The 22,778-nt window shown below is 39.9% G+C and overlaps 2 protein-coding genes across 2 annotated transcripts in view; both read left to right on the forward strand.

Annotated features, from left to right (window-relative positions):
• Nucleotides 1-8,204, forward strand: part of ANXA4 (annexin A4) — a 74,496-nt gene extending 66,292 nt beyond the window's left edge. Inside the window, exons 10-13 of the mRNA XM_061432890.1 lie at nt 1,766-1,861; nt 2,450-2,508; nt 3,463-3,585; nt 7,130-8,204. Coding sequence (XP_061288874.1) covers nt 1,766-1,861; nt 2,450-2,508; nt 3,463-3,585; nt 7,130-7,189 — 338 coding nt within the window. The 3' untranslated portion in view covers nt 7,190-8,204. The remainder of the gene's footprint in view (nt 1-1,765; nt 1,862-2,449; nt 2,509-3,462; nt 3,586-7,129) is intronic.
• Nucleotides 8,205-13,482: 5,278 nt separating this feature from the next.
• Nucleotides 13,483-22,778, forward strand: part of GMCL1 (germ cell-less 1, spermatogenesis associated) — a 55,808-nt gene continuing 46,512 nt past the window's right edge. The window contains exons 1-2 of the mRNA XM_061432889.1: nt 13,483-14,019; nt 22,284-22,407. Of these exons, the coding sequence (XP_061288873.1) occupies nt 13,760-14,019; nt 22,284-22,407 (384 nt within the window). The 5' untranslated portion in view covers nt 13,483-13,759. The remainder of the gene's footprint in view (nt 14,020-22,283; nt 22,408-22,778) is intronic.

Here is a 22,778-nt window from a genome sequence, read left to right on the forward strand (position 1 = left end):
AAACCCAGTACAGCCAAAAAAAAAGTAAAAATAAAATTAAAATGCTGATTCTTGAACCCCTACTTCAGATAGGCTGATTTAGAATTTCTGAGAGTGACACCCAAGCAGTTTAACGGGTTTCCCAGGTGATGCTTACATTCTCCGAGGTTAAAAATTACTGTGCTTTTAGCCATCCTCATGGTCTGCTCAGTCAAAAAATTTCCAGGAGAGTAAGGCTGACTGGTCCTAGTTGAATGAACTGCTCACTCAGTTGTTAGAGCTTATGGTATATGTTAGTGAAAGGAGTGTCCCTGGTTTGACAGTCCTGTGAGAATCACTGATGGGGTTGTGGGATAGCATTCCAAAGAAAGCAGTGATAAGAAGATAAAACAGATACACACTCTAAGTAGGCTCCAGGGGAGGCAGCAAGAGAGGAAAATATGTATATAACATTTTAAAGTGTGTGTGTGTGCTTAGTTGCTCGGTTGTGTCTGGCTCTTTGCAACCCCATGGACTGCAGTCCACCAGGCGCCTCTGTCCATGGGATTTCCCTGGCAAGAATACTGGAGTGGGTTGCCATTTCCTCCTCCAAGGAATCTTCCCTACTCAGGGATCAAACCCACCTCTCATGCATTGGTAGTTGGATTCTTTACCACTGAGCCACATGGCAAGACCCTTAACATTTAAAAATATTTGTTAAGAAAGGAGAGAATTTTTAGTTATGTTAAAGTCTATTAAAAGATGCAACCAGATATTATCAAATGTGACTAAGTTTAGAAAAGGTTGACTTGCTCTAATCTAAAAATATATAGTTGATTTACAATGTTGTGTTACTTTCCACTATGCAGCAGTGATTCAGTTATGTGTATGTGTACATGTATATATATTCTTCTTCAGATTCTTTTCCTTTATAGGTTATTACAAGATACCAAATATAGTTCCCTGTGCTCTACAGTAGAATATTGTTGTTTATCTATTTTATATATAGTAATTTTTATCTGCTAATCCAAAACTCCTAATTTTTCCCTCCCCTGCATTTTCCTTTTGGTAACCATAAGTTTGTTTTCCATATCTTTGAATCTGCATCTGTTATGTAAATAAGTTTATTTGTATCTTTTTTTTAGATTCCACTTATAAGTGGTGATATATAATATTTGTTTTTCTCTGACTTCACTTAGTATGATAATCTCTATGCCATCCATATTGCTGCAGATGGCATTATTTCATTCTTTTTGATGGCTGAGTAATATTCTATTGTGTGTATATGTGTGTGTGTGTGTGTGTGTGTGTGTGTATTTATATATATCACATCTTTATCCATTTACTTGTTGATGAACATTTAGGTGCTTCCATGTATTGATGTAAATAGGAATTACTCTAGTTTTGATGAGCTGAAAGGAAGATGAATATACAGGTGATTGCCAAGGCAAAAATTAAAGAAGAGACACATTCTGCTTATTAAAGAAACAATGAGAAAAGAGTGTCTCTCCAGATACACTCCACTCATAAATCTCCACTTTATTTGGTGAAAACAGAGTCCCACAGAAGGGAAATGACTTGGCTTATGTCTTCCAAGATTCATGACATTCCTTCCACATCTCCTCTGGCCCATTCCACTTGTTGTAGGCACCATGGTTCTCGCCCACGTTGCTAACTAGTTTCCTCTTGAAAAATGCCAGAGAATAACCAGTAAAGTGTAGTTAAAAATGCTCTTTCTAGTAAACATTTTAGTTTCCTCTATTCTTTTTTTTAATTTTTTATAATTTCATTTTGTTATTGTTTGTAGTGTTTGATGAGTACAAAAGGATAGCACAAAAGGATATTGAACAGAGTATTAAATCTGAAACATCTGGCAGCTTTGAAGATGCTCTGCTGGCCATAGGTAAGCTGGTAGGAAATGGGGAGTGGAGAAACAAATGTTTACCGACTTTCCTCCTCGTTCTCAATTTGTCATCATGGGTTGTAGACATTTTTTTTTCAGGGATAAAAATTTTTTTAAAGCACTCGTGATGTGCAAGCCAGAATTTTAAGTGAGAAATACTATATACAGCCTGATTGTTATTGTACCATGTGGCCTTATATATTTTTATATCCTTTGTGCCTTTATATCTCAATACATGGAAAGGTTAATCCTGTACTAGCTGCTTCTTGCAAGTCTGTGAATGGTTAGAACTAATAACTTTCATATGGTACAGATAACAATAATCTGTTTGAAACTTTTTGATGCCTTTGCTTTAATGGCCTTTATTAAGTATTTCTTCAGGAACTTGACAATAAATTGAGGGTACTTTCCACCTATGAAAATGCATTTAGCATATGCTATGCTCATAAAACATTGTTGGCTACATTTTTCCAACAAAACAATCAAGAGATACTATTTCAGACCTTGTAGAAACAATGAGAACAATGTCACTTTTTTCTCATAGATTTTATCTGTAAATTTTTCATTTTTTTTTTATTCTCTTGACAGTAAAGTGCATGAGGAACAAATCTGCATATTTTGCTGAAAGGCTTTATAAATCCATGAAGGTAAATGGCCTCGTTGTTGGTGTCTGATTTTGGCCACACAAAGTAGCCAAAATCAGCTTGAGCTATTCAGTTCAATTCTTCAAATACTTCACTGAGTGCTTGCTAATAATAATGCTAGATAATATGTATTAAGTACTTACGTAATGTGTGATCACTCTTCCTAATGCTTTATATGTACAATTTTATCCCCACAACAGCTCTGTGGGGCAGGTACCATTACCAACCTCCACTTTATAGATGAGAAAACTGGGGCATAAAGAGGCTAAGCAATTTGCTCAGGGTCCTAATGGAGCAGGAATGCCAACCCTGGCAGACCGGCTTCAGAGCCCCAACTCCTAACCATGAATGGTACTCTGTGCAAGTACTCTTGTTGAGGGGCAAGAGAGATCAAAATCTGTCCTTGTTCTCAGAGAACTTCTAGCCTTGACAGGAAGGCAGGTATGTGCAAAACACCATAAGAACAAAACAGAATGTAAGACGTCACTGAGGATCCAAATACAGGGACACAAAGGAAAGGGTATTTAAAAAAAAAAATTTCTTTGGGGGTGAGGATCAAAAACGAATTTATAAGGAACTGGTATATTTAAGCAGAGCCTTAAAGGAAGTTTTACATCAGAGGATTTTACATGGTAGGAAGGATGGTGAAGCTGTGAAGGGAAAGATGACATGGTGGGTGGATCACTGTAGGTGAGGCAGGCGGGCTGGAGAACACAGGGTATGTCTCTAGAAGGGCAGAGGGTGGTCTCCTCTGGTCGGCACATGGAGGGTTGAAAAGATAAGCTGGAGAAAGCCTTGAGCTCTGTGAGGAAGAGTGACATTCCACGGGCCCCTAAGGTTGTAGTCCAAAGGACGTCAATGGAAGACTGATACATAGTCTTGCCTTGATAGACTAACAAAGGGCCCTGTCTGAAAACCAGCTCAGCTCTCTATGCAGGGATCTGGTTTCTTCCCTAGGGCTTGGGCACCGATGACGACACCCTTATCAGAGTGATGGTTTCTCGAGCGGAGATTGACATGTTGGACATCCGGGCAAACTTCAAGAGACTCTATGGAAAGTCTCTATACTCCTTCATCAAGGTGGGTCGTGGGAGTCAGGGAAGATGCTGATGAAAGGAGCAGGTTCTGACCTAGGTATTTAGACACTTCCTATCATCTCCTTCTTGTCAGATATCTTTCCCTTTAAAGACGGTACTCTCAAATATTTCCAGTCTCTCTCCTTTCACATGGATGTGAACCTTTCTGCCTGGTTAGAAGCGGAAAATACTTGCCTTCTAAATATAGTAATTATTTCATGTGGATCCCAGACAGAGAAAGATTATATTTTAATGAATGGTCTTAAGAGCACAATTTCCATTTCTACCTGCTTACAATAAAAGGTAAGCTACTGAATCAGTCATCCAGAACCTCATCCTGGGCCAGCTGAGGTCTGCTGAAAATAAGTGAAAACATGATGGTTATCCTGGATTGCTGTTCTTTACCTGGCACCAGACATCTTGTCCTAACATGGCGTGGGGAGTAATGAGAAATGATTGACATTTCTCAAAACCCCTCATTACTGGGATTTTGCCTTTGAGGAAACCAGAAGGAATATGAAATATGAAACCAAGACTCATGTCCCTAGAAGCTGGTGTTGCCAGCACAGTAAATGTCAAGTCAGGATTTGATCTGTGAATTAAATATTCTGAATCCTACTCATAGCTTGGAGAGGTGTAGCTACTGGGTGATTTGAACTGCAAAGTTTCTAACTATGTCTACAAGGCATTCAGAAACTTGTTTCTACTTCTGTACAATCTGTGAGGTCATTTTATTTTGCAGTGCTGAAATACAGCTAGCTGTAAGTAAAACAATTTTAAGATTCAAGGATGACCGTACATGAAGCTATGGGCAAATATTTGTAACATATAATATAGGGTTAATATCCCTATCTGAAGAGTTTGTACAAATTACTAAGAAAAGGAAAAAAAATCCAAAAGGAAAACCTGGACAAAAAGAAAACATGAGCTCTATGATAGATGAAACACAAAATGGACACTAAATTGGACAATGTTTAATTTCACTAATGATAGATTACAAATAAGAATGGATCATCATTTTTCACTAAATACCTTAACAAAGTTTAAAGAGATCATAGCCAGCATTGAGAAAGGCTTCGGGAAAACTCACCATCTATTACGGAGGCACTGTAAACTAGTCTAACTTTCCTAGGAGGCAACTTGGCAATAAATGCTTAAAAAATAAACTATGCCTCTTATTTAGCTATTGTTCATGTTTAAGAATTTCTTTTTTTTTTTTTAAGAATTTCTTTAGGGGAAATAATAAGATAAAGGTACACTAATGCACAGAGTGGGAGAAAATATTTACAAATCATATCTAATAAGAGTTTACTATCCAGAATATATAAAGAACTCCTACAACACAATAACAAAGAGACAGACAGTCCAATTAAAAAATCACAGAGGGTTTGAATATCTTCATACCTACTAACATGGTTATAATTAAAACAAAAATGAAAAATAACAAATGTTGGTGGACACATTGGAACCTTGTGTATTGCTGGAGTGAATGTAACATGGTGCAGCCACTGTGGAAAAGACTTTGGTACTTCCTCAAGTAATTAGACATAGAATTACCGCATGACCCAGCAGTTCCACCTCCAGGCATATATACTCAAAAGAAATGAAAACAAGCTTGTACACCAATGTAAACATTATTCATGGTAACCAAAAAGTAAAAACAACCCAAGGGTCCATTAATAGATGAATGTTTACAGTGTGGTAGATACATACATAAAATGAATGAAGGTTCTGACACATGGATGAGCTCTGGAAACATGCTAAGTGAAATAAACCAGACATAAAAGGACAAATACTGTATATGATTCTACTTACATGAAATATTTAGACTAGGTAAATTCATAGTGACAGAAAGTACACTAGAGGTTATAAGGGGCTGGAGAAAGAGGGGAACAGGAAATTCTTGCTTAGTGGTTACAGAGTTTATTACATATTATTTTCATTTTTATTAACCAATAGGGGATGACTCAACTTATGGAAAGTCTATACAGTGGAATACTACACAGACCCTAAAATGATGGGGTAAAAAATACTGACTTGGGGAAACAGCTCAACAAATATATTTACATTATGTGTTTTTATATGTATAAATATGCAAATATATGTACTTACACACACTCATATCATACAACACTGGAAAGTCTAAAAATAAAGACTACGTGGCCCATTCAATAACAATTGCCAAAAGGAGCAGGATAGAAATAGAAAATATGTAAATAATAGAAAAAAGACAGAAATGAGGTTAAAAACATAAATTATGATAATTAATAAACTCCCAGATTAGGTAAAAATACAAAATCCTACTGTATACTGTTTATAAAGAACTGAAATACAGTGATATGTAAGAAGCTTTAAAAAAAAAAAGCCAGGGAAAAGAACATTAGACAAATGAAAGGAAAGCAGGGGTTATACTATAAGTAAAAAGAATTCAGGACTTCCCTGGCAGTCCAGTGGCTGAGACCCTGGGCTCCTGATGCAAGGAGCATGAGCTCAGTCCCTAGTTGGGATCCCTCGTGTTGTGCGGCATGCCCAGAAAAAAAAAAGAATTTAAGGGGGAAAAGCATTAAACAGAGAAAAAGTGGACCACTGTATATTGATGAAAGCTACACATTACAACCAAGATTAAACTACCATGAAACTTTAGGTGCCAAACAGTATTGCATTCAAATATACAAATAAGAAACTTGAGACTTCAGAAGAAGATGTTGATGGGGATACTTTGCTGGATACGTGTAACACATCCTTATCTTTTGACAGATCAATGAGGCAAAGTATCAACAAGGGTGTGTTAAGGTTTGAATAATATACATTAAACTTTGAATCCAATCCCATCTTTTCTAGTCACCCATGAAGCACTAACAAAAACTGATCTATTATTTAGACCATGAAAAATTCTACGTAAAAATTATTTCTCCTTTCTAGAAGGCTATTTTGCAAACCATATTAAAGGAAAATACGTGATCATTAATCTGGCAATTCCCATTTTATGAAAATTTATTCTGAATAAATTATTAAGAAAATGCACAAAAATGTCTGTTTATTACAGCAGTGTTTTAAATAGTGAAAAATTGGAAACAACATAAATATCCAATGGGGGGAGATCAAATAAATTATCTTACCTATGTAAAATGGAATACTCTGTAACCATTAAGGAATGATGTTGTGGAGGAATATTTAATAGTGGGAAATTAGCAATACTAAGTAAAAAAAACAGAATACAGATGAATACTACAATCTCATCATGTAGGAATCTATATGCAGAGAAAAAAGGAAGGATATACAAAAACTAAAATGTTAGGCATAGTAATCTCTAGATGTTGGAATTATGGATCATTTTTATATTCTTTTATGTCTATTTTCTACATTGAACAAGTGTTCTTTTTGTAATAAAAAATAACAAATATCATTAAAAAACCTCTCCTAGAAAAATCCAGGCAAGACTGGAAAAGTTAACCTAGGTGACTTTGAGCTGTATATTCTATTTTGAAGCCTGTTTCTCTGACTGTAACTCTGCTTTTCTTCTCCCCCTCGCCACCCACCTCCACCAGGGTGACACATCCGGAGACTACAGGAAGGTGCTGCTCATTCTCTGTGGAGGAGATGATTAAAATCCAGAAAGCCCAGGAAGATTCCCTACACTTTGAATTCTTTTTAACTTAATTTTCTACACTGCTATTAGCATTATCTCAGAATGCTTATTTCCAATTAAAACGCCTACAGATGCCTCCTAGGATATAGCCTGTATTATTATTCATCTATAATTACCCACTATGATGCTTTAAAGCTGTACTTGAATTTCAAAGCTCATAAAACCTAAAAGGAGATTTCAGATTAGAAATAAGAATGTGCTCCATGTTTTCAACAGATCTCTTCCTGTTTGTGTTTCACAGAAATTGGGATATATTACATTATTTCATATTTTCTTTTTGGAGAAAACTATTGAAGTGGAAGACTGTTCTAAAATCTCTTTTATTCCCTCATTCTATTATTAAGAGTGGCTAGTAATTTCTTGATTTGAAATTGTCATCGTCTAGTTAGTAAGAATAGCTAACCAGTTTGATATTTTACATAATCATTGTTTGAAAGCGTCTACACATCTGCTTTTGCTTGTTTAGGTTTTCATATAAAGTGCTAGTTGATCTTAGTACTAAGTTCAGCATTGGAGACTCCCTCCATCACATCTTACATTAAGGTCAGGTAGACTCTCCAGGTTGAAGTATAACAAATTTACTGACTTGTCTGAACAAATTCAACTCTGTGGTTATACAGATCATATATGTCTGACTACCAAACATAAATGCTGAACATTCCACAATATTAGGGTTAATATAATAATAATAATGGTCTTAAGCCAGCTTGAAGATGAATGTGAAAAAATTAAATGTCAAACTGCATATTCTGGTGATGGTGTAGTGCTCTGAATTTACATTTTTGTGCTAAAAATAATTTTTTAAATCATTTTTAATTGTGTTGATTTGAATACTTGCATTTGTTGATTTACACTTGCACTGTGGCTTTCAACTCTAGAATTATTGTAAAGGTGTACTTGGATTTAATTTAAAAGTTCAGTTTGCATACAACACAGAAAAATAATTCCAATAAAATATGGTGTCTTTCAAATTAGGTATATGCTTTCTCTGTTTGACTTTTCTGCTTGTGAGTTTTTTCATCCTGGATTCTGAAGTGAGATCTTTTTGAAGGATTTATGTCACTCAATTTCTATTAGAAAGTACAGCATTAAGAAAAATAACATATTTACCCTTACAGCTGTAAAACTAATGTTCACATATACCAAACTCTACTTAATGATAAAAAATAGTATATTTAATTTATCTCTGAAAATGAGTGATGCTCTCAGTTCTACTAAGTAGAACATTCATATTAAATAAGAACATTTGTATTTTTTGTTCATTCTGTAACATTTATTGCATTTTGATGGGTGAAGAATAGGGATTTGTTTCTTCTTGCCTACTGCATGTGCTTGACTATTGATGAAAGCTATTTACATGAATATTTTAGTCACTGCAGTTAATTATAGGAAGTAGTACTGCTGCTTCAATACCTACCTAGCAGAGCATGCAATCTCCAGGTCTTTATTTAGCTTTGGAAGCACTCCAAATTTTTGGTGATTTTATCTTTAAATTACATTGATTGACCAAAAGAGTTCATTCAGGTTTTCCCATAAGGTGTTACAGAAATACTTGAATGGACTTTTGGCCAACCCAATATATGACTTAGCCAGAATTTTAAAACAAATTGTATATGTTGATGGGAAGCTTTCTAGAGAGGCGGTAAAGCCACCCTGGAGGGAATGATTGTTAAGTTGAACAAGCACGACTTTGTAATATGCTTAGGAAGCAACTTAGTTTTTTTCTCCCACTATCCATTTACATTTATTCATTGAGTCTAGTTCTTCTCCTGTCTTTAGATGAAAATTCTAGATAGAGGATAGGGTTGTGACTTTTCTGGTCATTTTTAGGTTTTAAAAAGTCCTACTGTGCAGGTCATAAAATAATGTCATTTCAGTAATTAATGTTTTCAGTTAAAATTCCAAACTTCATTTACAGTTGAGGCTTCTCCCCTTGTTCATCTCTGGTTTATTGCCAGCAGAGAGCTGGCATTTGGAGACAGTGATCTGGTGGGCTTCTTTTTTCACCTTGGCTTCCTTCTAGACCTCCCCTTCCCAACCTAGCAGGAAGGAGGAGAGTAAATGGGAACAGGAAACTTTTTACCTACTAGTGCTGTGATGGACATGATTGAGCGACTTCACTTTATTTTTTCACTTTCATGCATTGGAGAAGGAAATGGCAGCCCACTCCAGTGTTCTTGCCTGGAGAATCCCAGGGACGGGGGAGCCTGGTGGGCTGCCGTCTATGGGGTCGCACAGAGTCGGACACAACTGAAGTGACTTAGCAGCAGCAGCTGTGATGGTAGATGATCAATGCTGTGTGATGCTATCAGATGTTTAAAGCTAATTCTTAAAAACAATCCTGAATTCCTGTACAACTCCATCATCAATAAACTACTCATCTTTGGTTCCTTTGGCAGAGCAAATGCAGTTCTCCTTTTGCAGCCCCTAGAAACTCAGGCTCTGTGCTCAAGTCTGTCATGCCACCCAGTCCTTCTAGACAGGATCTAAGATGATCCTACACTTGCTGTATTATAGTGGCCCACAACTGTTCCATGTGTATCCTTTTGTGCTGACAAAAGGGATTCTGGAGGTGCAGCAGGGGATCTGCTCCTCCCTTCCCCATTTCCTTTCTAAGCTACCTCAGCCAGCCTCTCTCAGTTCATATTTCTGAGTACACTGGGAGCCTAAGTTACATATACCACTGATGGGAGTATAAACTAATGCAATCATTTCAGAGAGCAATTTGGCAATAGATAATAAAGTTATATAAAGCTCCCAGCAAATTCACTTCTGGGGATCTATTTAGTGAATCTCTGCACATGGTATTCACTGCTGCTCTTATGTGCTTTAAAGTAGAACCAACTTAAATCCCTCAGTGAAGGAAAAGATAAAGAAATTTTGGGTTAGTCATACAATGAGTAGTGAAAATTAACTAGAGATTGGTCAATTGATTAAGTCTCAAAAGTATAATTTTGAGAGAGAAGAAAGGTGCAGAATGATAGGTATGAATGATTCCATTAAATTACATGTCTAAACATGCAAAAGAAAATATATTGCTATGGGTACACATAAAAACATCCATGGGAATAATAATCTAACCATTCTGAGGATAGTGTAGAGGAAAGGGAGTTTCTGCCTATCTGTATTGTTCTACTTGAATGAATCAAAGCTAGTATAATATACTGAAGTTTTTACTAAAATTTAAGTTACATGGACCTATGGGTCCATAGGTATTTATCATATTAAAGTAATTAATTCATTTTAAGTCTTCCATTTATGGTATTTCATTATAAACACTGTCATTATAAGGGCTTCCCTGTGGCTCAGCCGGTAAAGACTTCGCCTGCAATGCTGGAGACCTGGGTTTGATCCCTGGGTTAGGAACATCCACTGGAGAAGGGAAAGGATACCTGCTCTAGTATTCTGGCCTGGAGAATTCCATGGACTGTATAGTCCATGGGGTCGCAAAGAGTCACAATGGAGCAACTTTAACTGTCATAAACATTTCATTTAAAAACTAGCAGAAGGTAATCAGAGAATGAAAGCTGACTGCCCAGGGTCCATAGCAATGGCTGCATACTGCTGGTATACAACTTCAATTTTTGCTCAGATACCTGTAAGTTTTGCTTGGACCTCCAGCAGGCACTTTAAACCTTGACAGACCCGGTATGGAGCCTATTCAGACATCCCACTGCCGCTGGGAGAGAAGAAAAAGAGTCCTGGGAATGACTTGCTGTAATCAGTTAAGAGCCGGCGAAAGGGGCTGCTTAACAAATCCAAGGGCTGAGAAGGGACATATGTATACCGATGGTTGACTCATGTTGATATTTGGCAGAAAACAACAAAATTCTGTAAAAATTATCCTTCAATTTAAAAAATGTATTAAAAAATAAAACGCACATATACAAAAACCCAAGGGCTTAGCAAAGCTCCACATTCGAGGTCCTCCTCTCTTGGAAAGCCTGAGCAGGGCGTGACCCTAGCACATGGTTGGTGTTCAGTTGCTCAGTCGTGTCGGACTCTGCGACCCCAAGCTCACACGTGGTTCAGTTCAGTTCAGTTCAGCCACTCAGTCGTGTCCAATTCTTTGCGACCCCATGAATCGCAGCACACCAGGCCTCCCTGTCCCTCACCAACTCCCAGAGTTCACTGAGACTCACGTCCATCGAGTCGGTGATGCCATCCAGCCATCTCATCCTCTGTCGTCCCCTTCTCCTCCTGCCCCCAATCCCTCCCAGCATCAGTCTTTTCCAGTAAGTCAACTCTTTCGCATGAGGTGGCCAAAGTATTGGAGTTTCAGCTTTAGCATCAGTCCTTCCAAAGAACACCCAGGACTGATCTCCTTTAGAATGGACTGGTTGGATCTCCTTGCAGTCCAAGGGACTCTCAAGAGTCTTCTCCAACACCACAGTTCAAAAGCCATCAATTCTGTGGCGCTCAGCTTTCTTCACAGTCCAACTCTCACATCCATACATGACCACTGGAAAAACCATAGCCTTGATTAGACAGACCTTTGTTGGCAAAGTAATGTCTCTGCATTTCAATATGCTATCTAGGTTGGTCATAACTTTCCTTCCAAGGAGTGTCTTTTAATTTCATGGCTGCAATCACTATATGCAGTGATTTTGGAGCCCCCAAAAATAAAGTCTGACACTGTTGCCCCATCTATTTGCCATGAAGTGATGGGACTAGATGCCATGATCTTCATTTTCTGAATGTTGAGCTTTAAGCCAACTGTTTCACTCTCCACTTTCACTTTCATCAAGAGGCTTTTTAGGTCCTCTTCACTTTCTGCCATAAGGGTGGTGTCATCTGCATATCTGATTGATATTTCTCCCAGCAATCTTGATTCCAGCTTGTGCTTCTTCCAGCCCAGCATTTCTCATGATGTACTCTGCATAGAAGTTAAATAAGCAGGGTGATAATATACAGCCTTGACGTACTCCTTTTCCTTTTCGAACCAGTCTGTTGTTCCATGTCCAGTTCTAACTGTTGCTTCCTGACCTGCACACAGGTTTCTCAAGAGGCAGGTCAGGTGGTATTCCCATCTCTCTCAGAATTTTCCACAGTTTATTGTGATCCACACAGTCAAAGGCTTTGGCATAGTCAATAAATCAGAAATAGATGTTTTTCTGGAACTCTCTTGCTTTTTCCATGATCCAGTGGATGTTGGCAACTTGATCTCTGGTTCCTCTGCCTTTTCTAAAACCAGCTTGAACATCTGGGAAGTTCACGGTTCATGTATTGCTGAAGCCTGGCTTGGAGAATTTTGAGCATTACTTTACTAGCATGTGACATGAGTGCAATTGTGCGGTAGGTAGTTTGAGCACTCTTTGGCATTGCCTTTCTTTGGGATTGAAATGAAAACTGACCTTTTCCAGTCCTGTGGCCACTGCCGAGTTTTCCAAATTTGCTGGCATATTGACTGCAGCACTTTCACAGCATCATCTTTCAGGATTTCAAACAGCTCAACTGGAATTCCATCACCTCCACTAGCTTTGTTTGTAGTGATGCTTTCTAAGGCCCACTTGACTTCACATTCCAGGATGTCTGGCTCTAGATGAGTGATCATACCCTCGTGATTATCTTGGTCGTGAAGATCTTTTTTGTACAGTTCTGTGTATTCTTGCTACCTCTTCTTAATATCTTCTGCTTCTGTTAGGTCCATACCATTTCTGTCCTTTATTGTGCCCATCTTTGCATGAAATGTTCCCTTGGTATCTCTAATTTTCTTGAAGAGATCCCTAGTCTTTCCCATTCTGTTGTTTCCCTCTATTTCTTTGCATTGATCACTGAGGAAGGCTTCTTATCTCTCCTTGCTGTTCTTTGGAACTCTGCATTCAGATGCTTACATCTTTCCTTTTCGCCTTTGCTTTTCACTTCTCTTGTTTTCACAGCTATTTGTAAGGCCTCAGACAGCCATTTTGCTTTTTTGCATTTCTTTTCCATGAGCTCCTCCAAAAAAGACCCCCAAACAGCAATGTCTTTTTTGCCCCGTGCCGATCACAGGGCCCAGAAGACATCTGGACTTTAGGGAATCTTTAGAAAGAACAAATGAGCTAGAATTGCCGGTCTTGCTAACACAAAGGGGATGTCCAAACTAAAGCTAAAGGGCAGCTCTGCCTCCAACTCAGTATTGTTGGAGAGACCAGCCAAACTCAGCATAAACACCTCAGGACAGCACACCCGCCGTACGGCTCCCGCCCTCAACCCATTCTGCGCAGGCTCCACCTGTGACGTACGCGCGCTTTTCCCCGCCCCTTCCGGAGGCTCGCCGTGCGCATGCGCCCTACGTTACGCGCTTTGTTGCAAAAGCGACGGGGTGAGGTCCTGCGGTCCGCGCGCGAGGGGCGGCCAGACGCAGCGGACGGGGCGGAGGATGGAGACTGTGGCGTCTGCTCCAACGGTCGTGGCCGCTCGTGAGAAGGTGGCGGTGTAGGCAACTCGGGCTCCGTGGAGGCTGGCGGTGGTGGCCGGCCATGGCGGGAGACCGTCTGTGTTGGGCTCCCTGAGGTGCGCTCCCTGCCGTCTCGGGGAGCTGTGACCCATGGGCTTGCTGAGCAGCCGGGTGCTACGCCACCCGGGGCGAACCCGAGCCCAGCCGGAACCGGCTTCTGGAGCTGGGGGCTCCGCCCGGAGGCCAGAGACTGGCGGCGACGCGCCCGGCCATGGCTTCTGTTACTGTCCGGGCAGTCACAAGCGCAAGCGGAACAGCGGGACCTTCTGCTACTGTAACCCCGATTCCGAGACCGACGAGGATGAGGAGGAAGGGGACGAGCAGCAGCGGCTTCTCAACACCCCTCGAAGGTACGGGGCGGGGAGGGGGACACGCCCGCACTGCCCGCGCTCGCACCTGTTGGGCGGCTCCCGCGCCCCGGCTTGGGGGTGAGCCCTGGGGGCTTCGGGGGCTGCGGCGCTCCCCAGCCTGTGAAGAGCCGGACGTGCCCTTGACGGGGTAGACCTGGGAGCCGGTCCGAGGCGGGCCGGATGGGGTGCACCTGGGGAGACGCCCAGTGGTCTGGCTTGTTAACCGCAGACGCCGCCAGGGTGGTGCTACCGCCCCAAGATGAGACTGAGAAACGCCAAGCCAGGCTTGCGCCTCGTTAAACCTTAGACAGGGCCAGCCAGCCGGCCTTCCGTAATACACCTCGGTCCTCTCTTGAGTGGGTGGCAGTAGAATCAAGTTGTTTTGCATCCGGCTGCCTTGAATAGTACAAGACACGTACATTCAGGCCCTGAAATGGGCACTCCTGTTGTCCCACAGCGGAAGGGAAATGGTTACATACAGGAGCTCTTTTTAACTGTAAAGGTGAAATTTTCAGTTGTGTGTACATTTGTTCCTCAATAGCAGCAGAGTCTTTTTAGCGTCTCTAGCACTCAAAGTCGTTGACCGTGGATATGTGTAAGGCAGCTTGCTTAACCTCTTTTTTTTTAGAAGAGTTGAAAAACGGAGTATTTACTTGGGAACTAAAATGTAGTTTGTAAGTTGAATATATTTTCACATGAAGAGTCTCGTTGCTACCTTTTTTTAAGGCTATCAGGGGGTCACATAGATGTAATTTTTTTTAAAAAACTTTAAAAGAGTAAAATTTTATGCTACACGTTACGTGTTTATTATAAAATAAGAATAGCATAATAACCTCTGTAAGTAATTTGATTTCTAAATCCTTTCATACAGTTTTATGTTTATATTTACACAAATGGACCCCGACTGTCAAACTGTTCAGTTCCCTTTTTGGAGAATTAGTGTAGTATAGTTTTTAGAGCTCAGGTTCTGAGTTCTAGTCTATATTTTGCACTTAATAGCCTTATTTCTAAAATGGAGATGCTAATACTTTACTTGTAGGACTTGACGGATGTTAGAATGCATACAATGCACAGTGCCTGGTATGGAAGCAGTCAGTAAATATTATGTCTCCTTGATGAATTGGCTCCCCTTATCTTTACAAAATACAAAGACGTTTACATCTGTATTACTACAGCCAGTATCACTTTGTCTTGATTCCCTTTTAACCTGTCTTAAAGTAGTATTTTGTAGACAGCATTTAGTTGAGTCTTGTTTTTAAAAAAATGCAATAGGATTATCTCTGCCTTTCGATTAATTAGTATTTAGACCACTGTATTTAATGTCACTGTAAAAATATATGGGACTTCCCTGATGGCTCAGATGTAAAGAATCTGCCGATGCAGGAGACCTGGGTTCTATCCCAGGGTCAGGAAGATCCCCTGGAGAAGGGAATGGCTACCCACTCCAGTATTCTTGCCTGAGAATTCCATGGGCAGAGAAGCCTGGCAGGCTGCAGTCCACAGAGTTGCAAAGAGTTGGACATGACTAAGCGTCTAAGGATTTGCCTGGAAAATCCCATGGACGAAGGAGCCTTGTGGGCTGCAGTCCATGGGGTCGCTAAGAGTCGGACACGACTGAGCGACTTCACTTTCACTTTTCACTTTCCTGCATTGGAGAAGGAAATGGCAACTCACTCCAGTGTTCTTGCCTGGAGAATCCCAGGGACAGGGAAGCCTGGTGGGCTGCCGCCTACGGGGTCGCACAGAGTCGGACCGACTGAAGCGACTTAGCAGCAAGTGTCTAACACACACACATAGAAATATATATGTCAGGGTCCATTTGAAAGAAATTACATAGTACTTTGAGTAGAGAAAATTTAATATAACCATGGCACCCCACTCCAGTACTCTTGCTTGGAAAATCCCATGGACGGAGGAGCCTGGTAGGCTGCAGTCCTTGGGGTCGCTAGGAGTCAGACACGACTGAGCGACTTCACTTTCACTTTTCACTTTCATGCATTGGAGAAGGAAATGGCAGCCCACTCCAGTGTTCTTCCCTGGAGAATCCCAGGGACGGGGAGCCTGGTGGGCTGCCGTCTATGGGGTCGAACAGAGTCAGAAACGACTGAAGTGACTTAGCATAGCATAGCATTAAATTATTGAAGTAAAGAGATCTCTGAAAAATAGAAGAATAGAGGACATAGGGAGCAGTCACTACTTCTAGGGCTGAGACAGACTATCCAAATAAGAAACAAGTTTGGAATAGGGCCACCTTTTCCAAGCTGAGATTCAAATGTTAGAGGAGTTGTGGCCCTGTAGATGGTAGAAAAGTTTGCTAAGGTGTGGAAGGCTAAGACTGGCTAGCAAGGAACCACCCACTGGCATGCCAACAAAACTAGCTTGAAGGCTGTCTAGCTCACAAAACTGAAAATATTTACCGTCTAGACCTTTATAGAAAAAGTTTGCTGACCCCCAAATTACATGAGTAGAGTGGAATGGAAAATCGAATAAAGCAAATCTTTATTAGGAAGTGTATATCAGAATCTAGTGTGTTATACTAGCATACCAGCATAAGATGACTAGTTTATTCAGCTCAGCGTGGAGAAAGGGTGTAAGAAATTTTTAAGGTCAGGAATTTTGTGAGTTGTCACTAATATGCTTCCTGAGTCTGTCTCGTGTGCACTTCTACCTCAGCCACCACTCCATGAAAAGCTTTGGTCTCCAGGCCCACTTTCTGCCTAAGACCTTTTGTCAAGTGCATGTTTTACTTTTACATTAACAAGACTTAAGACTCAGCTGTTCTGCAACCAGATCTTTAGTTTCTTGTCCATAGAGTGTCTCAAAATTGAAATCTAGTGAACAGTTATTTGTTGTTAGAGCTATGTAAATGTTGTTCACTGCAAAGTAGTGTGCTAGGATTATAAATCGTACTTCCTGGGTCCAAAGTCACAACCACTTGTTTTTGTCTTGGGAGAAATCTTTTAAACTCATAATTAAATTGAATCTTTTTTCTTTTTTTTTCCACTCCATTAAGTGTTTAAATTCGAACCCTGTTTTCATTTGTAGCTTATTAGAACAATACTCTTTTTTGTGTGTGTGTTGCTTTTTTATTTTCCTGGACTTCTTTGACTGGCTTCCACCCATTGGACAAAAGAATTATATTCCTTCATCCTGTCTTCAGATTTTTCTCTTTCCAAACACACTTACGTGGAGTCCGTCTTATTTAAACCCAAACCTCCCTCCCGGGTCCCTTCATCCTCCTGTTCCAATTTGGATTCATTGCCCTGTAGGTCAACACTTATCTTAGGACAGACATTGACCCCGTGTGTAGGATTAGATCCTGTTTTCTGTAGCCTGTGTCTTTTTTGAACTCTTCTGAGGGAACTACATCCTCAAGTATATTTTCCTAAGAAAATTGCTAAAGAAGGTAATTTGTGCTTCAGTTCAGTTCAGTCGCTCAGTTGTGTCTGACTCTTTGCAACCCCATGAATTGCAGCACACCAGGCCTCCCTGTCCATCACCAACTCCCAGAGTTCACTCAAATTCATGTCCATTGAGTCGATGATGCCATCCAGCCATCTCATCCTCTGTCGTCCCCTTCTCCTCCCGCCTTCAACCTTTCCCAAAGTCAGGGTCTTTTCAAATGAGTCAGCTCTTTGCATCAGGTGGCCAAAGTATTGGAGTTTCAGCTTCAACATCAGTCCTTCCAAAGAACACCCAGGGCTTATCTCCTTGCCAAGGGACTCTCAAGAGTCTTCCAACACCACAGTTCAAAAGCATCAGTTCTTCGGTGCTCAGCTTTCTTCACAGTCCAACTCTCACATCCATACATGACCACTGGAAAAACCATAGCCTTGACTAGACGGACCTTTGTTGGCAAAGTAATGTCTCTGCTTTTGAATATGCTATCTAGGTTGGTCATAACTTTCCTTCCCAGGAGTAAGCGTCTTTTAATTTCATGGCTGCAATCACCATCTGCAGTGATTTTTGAGCCCCCCAAAATAAAGCCTGACACTGTTTCCACTGTTTTCCCCATCTATTTCCCATGAAGTGATGGGACCAGGTGCCATGATCTTCGTTTTCTGAATGTTGAGCTTTAAGCCAGCTGTTTTACTCTCCTCTTTCACTTTCATCAAGAGGCTTTTTAGTTCCTCTTCACTTTCTGCCATAAAGGTGGTGTCATCTGCATATCTGAGGTGATTGATATTTCTCCCAGCAATCTTGATTCCAGCTTGTGCTTCTTCCAGCCCAGCGTTTCTCATGATGTACTCTGCATAGAAGTTAAATAAGCAGGGTGACAATATACAGCCTTGACGTACCCCTTTTCCTATTTGGAACCAGTCTTGTTGTTCCATGTCCAGTTCTAACTGTTGCTTCCTGACCTCCATATAGGTTTCTCAAGAGGCAGGTCAGGTGATCTGTATTCCCATCTCTTTCAGAATTTTCCACAGTTTATTGTGATCCACACAGTCAAAGGCTTTGGCATAGTCAATAAAGCAGAAATAGATATTTTTCTGGAACTCTCTTGGTTTTTCAATGATCCAGCGGATGTTGTGCTTACCCAGTTGTAAATTTAGTCTCTTACTTTAGTCATCTTTTGACTCGGTGCAGAAGTCTAATAGGGGGAGCCTGGTGGGCTGCCGTCTATGGTGTCACACAGAGTCAGACACGACTGAAGCGACTTAGCAGCAGAAGTCTAATCTGAAATAACTTTTTATATCTGATGATTTTAATTCATTGTCTTCTAGCCTGCCATATTGATGAGAAATATGATACTGGTCCAATTCTCTTTTCTTTTTAGGTGACTTTTTTTTTCTCTCTGGTGCGTTTGGAATTTTTTCTTTAGTATTTTGGAATTTAGAAGGTACTTAAATATAGGTCTTTAAATGGCCTTGGTGCTTGGTGGATCCTTACAGTCTAAAGACTGCTTTGGGGAAACTTTCTTCTGTAATTCCCTTTCTTCTGTTATCTTTGTTTTTTCTTTCTTGGACCCCTGTCAACTGGATTTTGGATCTCTTGAACTGTACCTCTTTCTCTTTTTTTCTTTCTAGGCCTTTTTTGCTTTATGTTCTAGGAAATTTTCCTTAATTTTGTCTTTTTTTTTTTTTTTCCGCAACCGTGTTTTTGGTCCTAAGAGCTCTTTTCTCCCTCTTCTGAGACATCCTTTATCATAGCATCCTATTTTATAAATGTAATAATCTCAACTCTCATAGCAAATAGATGGGGAAACAATAGACACAGTGACAAACTTTATTTTCTTGGGCTCCAGAATCACTGCAGATGGTGTCTGCAGCCATGAAATTAAAAGACACTTGCTCCTTGGAAGAAAAGCTATGACAGACTTAGTGTATTAAAAGCAGAGACATTACTTTACCGACAAAGGTCCATCTAGTCAAAGCTATGGTTTTTTCAGTAGTCATGTGTGGATGTGAGAGTTGGACCATAAAGAAAGCTGAGTGCCAAAGAATTGATGCTTTCGAACTGTGGTGCTGAAACTGAAGCTCCAGTACTTTGGCCACTTGATGCGAAGAGGTGGCCAAACGATGCAACTCATTAGAAAAGACCTTGTTGCTGGGAAAGATTGAAGGCAGGAGGAGAAGGGGTCTACAGAAAACAAGATGGTTGGATGGTATCACCGATGTGATGGACATGAGTTTGAGCAAGCTCCGGAAGATGATGAAGGACAAGGAAGCCTGGTGTGCTACAGTCCTTGAGTCTCAAAGAGTTGGACTTGACTGAGCTACTGAACAACAACAAAATCTCAACTCTGTAGGTGTGCTAGTTATAATTAGAGTGTTGGGATTTTTTTTTTAAGTTCTCTTTTCCCTGAATTATACGTTTCCTCTGATGCCAAATTCTCTCTTTTTAAAAATAGTCTTTAATACTCCTAACTTCCTCATGTTGGGAGATCCTTGGTTGGCTGCCTCAGAATGGGTAGCTTGTGTGTGTGTGTGTGTGTGTGTGTGTGTGTGTTGAATAAATAGATTTATTACTACTGAGCCTCCCCTTTGAGTAGGAAGACTGTCTACTAAGTTGTATATGATTGTATATGGGTGCGACACGCTCTGTTTTACAACAGAGATTCCCAAACGTTATTGGTTCACAGTACCCTTCGTGTCTCAATAATGTTTTTCTTGGCACCTCTGGCCCTAGAGAAACATTTAATAGTCAGGTCCAAACAAGTAAATAGCGTAGATCACATAGTATCTGAATGATGTTGCTGTGATTTCCTTTAAGTCTGTAATATTTCACATGCCTCCCTGAGTTTGCTGTGGTGTTCCAGGTGCTTTGGCACACAGTTTGGGATCCAGGATTAAATCCTGGTGAATAGGTTGGTAAGTAACAGGTTACATATTGCTCAAATGCCATGATAAGGATAGCTTTGTGTGGGGCTCCAACACCTACACCAGAGTCTTAATTCTTCCTGATAAATATATTGTTTCTTTCTAGAAAAACCTTGGATTCTGTTTGCAGGAGTTATCTGTACTCTGTGTTCATAGTGGTGGAGGTCATTAGGGGAACAAGTCTCCCCATTTTCTGCCTTCTTTTTCTCTTGAGATCTCATCCTCCCAGCCCCATCCCCACCCCACAGTTCTGAAGGGCTTCAGCCTCCATTCTAGATCCTGATACATTTTGGGCTATGGCTTTCACTGCTCTTTTCCATTCCAGTTTGTTTTCTAACTTCCAGATCCATAGAATTCTCTCAGCACATGATAAGCCCAACCTCACCTTTTTCCTGTTGTGGGTTTATTCCTTTCTGCACTTTTAATCTTCATATAATCTAGAGAGAGTGCTTTTAGGAACTGGAGACTACTTGTCTTATTTATCTCTTACAGTAACCCAATGAAGTGAATATTTATACCCTTTTTTCACATGTAAGGTAACTGAGCTGTTATAGAGCTGGGACTCAAAGCCAAGTCTGTCTACCACCAAAGCATGTGCGATTTTTATTGTCTATTGGGAAGAGGTATTCAATACACAGATTTAAGACGCTGTCAGAATGATTACTGATTTTTTTTTACATTTAATAAAAATAATCATTAATTTTACATTAATCATTTTACATTTTTCATTAATCAATGATTAATGATTTTTTTTCTTTGTTTACATTTAAAAGTTTTACTAGGAAAGCTGTCAGGATTGGCCAGGAGTATGAAAAATATTGATCAGCCTCTGCCTAGGGGTTTCCTCACCTACTGGATGGACCATCTTGATCACAGATTGTCAAAACAAAAATTACACAGTTCTTCCTTTAAATCTTATGCCCAAATCCAGGATATTTACAGATGCATAATAATACATGATGCTGTTCTGGTTGAGGTTAGATGGGATACCCAGAATTCACTCCTCACTCTCCTTTGTAAACCCTAAGACACACTTCTCCATTGAGCATAGTTGTGAAAATCTTTGGTCTGAGGCTGTAAACCATTTGTCTAATTTAGGGAAAAACACATTTTAAGGAGTTTAAGAATAGTTTGGGGGCTTTCCTGGTGGCTAAGTGATAAAGAATCCACCTGCCAATGCAAGAGGCATAGGTTCAGTCCCTAGTCTGGAAAGATTCCACATGCCACAGAGTAGCTAAGCCCATGTGCCTCAACACCTGAGTCTATGCTCTAGAGCCCCAGAGCTGCATCTACTGAAGCCTGCATGTCCTAGAGTCCATTGTCCACAATGAGAGAAGACACACAGTGAGAAACTCGCACAGTATAACTGGAAAGTAGCCCCAGCTTGCCGCAACTAAAGAAAAGCCCGCACAACAATGAAGACCAAGTGCAGCCAAAAATAAAAATAAATTACATTAAAAAAAAGTTGTTGGTACTAAAGTAAGATCAAATGTAAATTACTAAAATACTTGGGTAGGTCTTGTTCTTCATTTTGTAGTTGCAATATTATTGCAACTATATTGACATTGTCCATAGTGCTGATTTCTAAACAAAAAAATAAGCAAAATCATCATGCTGACTTATCTTTATTGAATAGGTAATTGACTTAATTCAAAAATTGCAAAAAGGCGTATAGTGAAAGGTCTTCCTCCCACCCCACCCCCTCTATCCACTGTTGCCCCTCTTGGGAATAGAGTACTCCAGAGGTAACCACTATTACTAGTTTTTTATGTGCCCTTCCGTACATAAGCGCATTTGAATGCATAATATCTCTCTTTTTATACCGTGGGCAGATTGGTTCTATTTAATAGAAATTGAGCAAAAAGAGTATTTAGAGTTACATGCAAAATAAGTAAAATACTCAGTATTACACATACATAATGTTTGCATTTCTTTTAACAGGAAAAAACTGAAGAGTACATCCAAATATATTTATCAAACATTATTTTTAAATGGTGAAAACAGTGACATTAAGATTTGTGCTCTAGGAGAAGAGTGGAGCTTACACAAAATATATTTATGTCAAGTAAGTATTTTATTTTTCTCTTTTGAGTAGCCAAGGTAGTTGCTTAACTCAAATTCTTTTAAGTCTTGTTCTTTCTCATTGTATTTTACAATAGTCTTTTGCATGAGTATTTGTCCTGTCTGATGGCAAGTCTCATTCTGTAAGAGATACACTGTGAATATTGTTAGTGAAAACTTAAGTTTGGTCTAGGAAACAGATTTTGAATTTTCATTGTCATACTGGCCTAGGAGTATGTTTTTGTCATTCCAGTGAGGTACTTATTTTAGTGCCTTCTGTTGACAAAAATGGAAAAAGTTAGGGGAAAAGGATAGAAGAAGGACTCAACAGTTTTTAGTTTCTTTTCTCACTTCCTTAGTAGATTATTTTGTGTC

Source organism: Bos javanicus, chromosome 11 (assembly GCF_032452875.1).
Source record: "Bos javanicus breed banteng chromosome 11, ARS-OSU_banteng_1.0, whole genome shotgun sequence".
NCBI classification, from domain to species: Eukaryota; Metazoa; Chordata; class Mammalia; order Artiodactyla; family Bovidae; genus Bos; species Bos javanicus.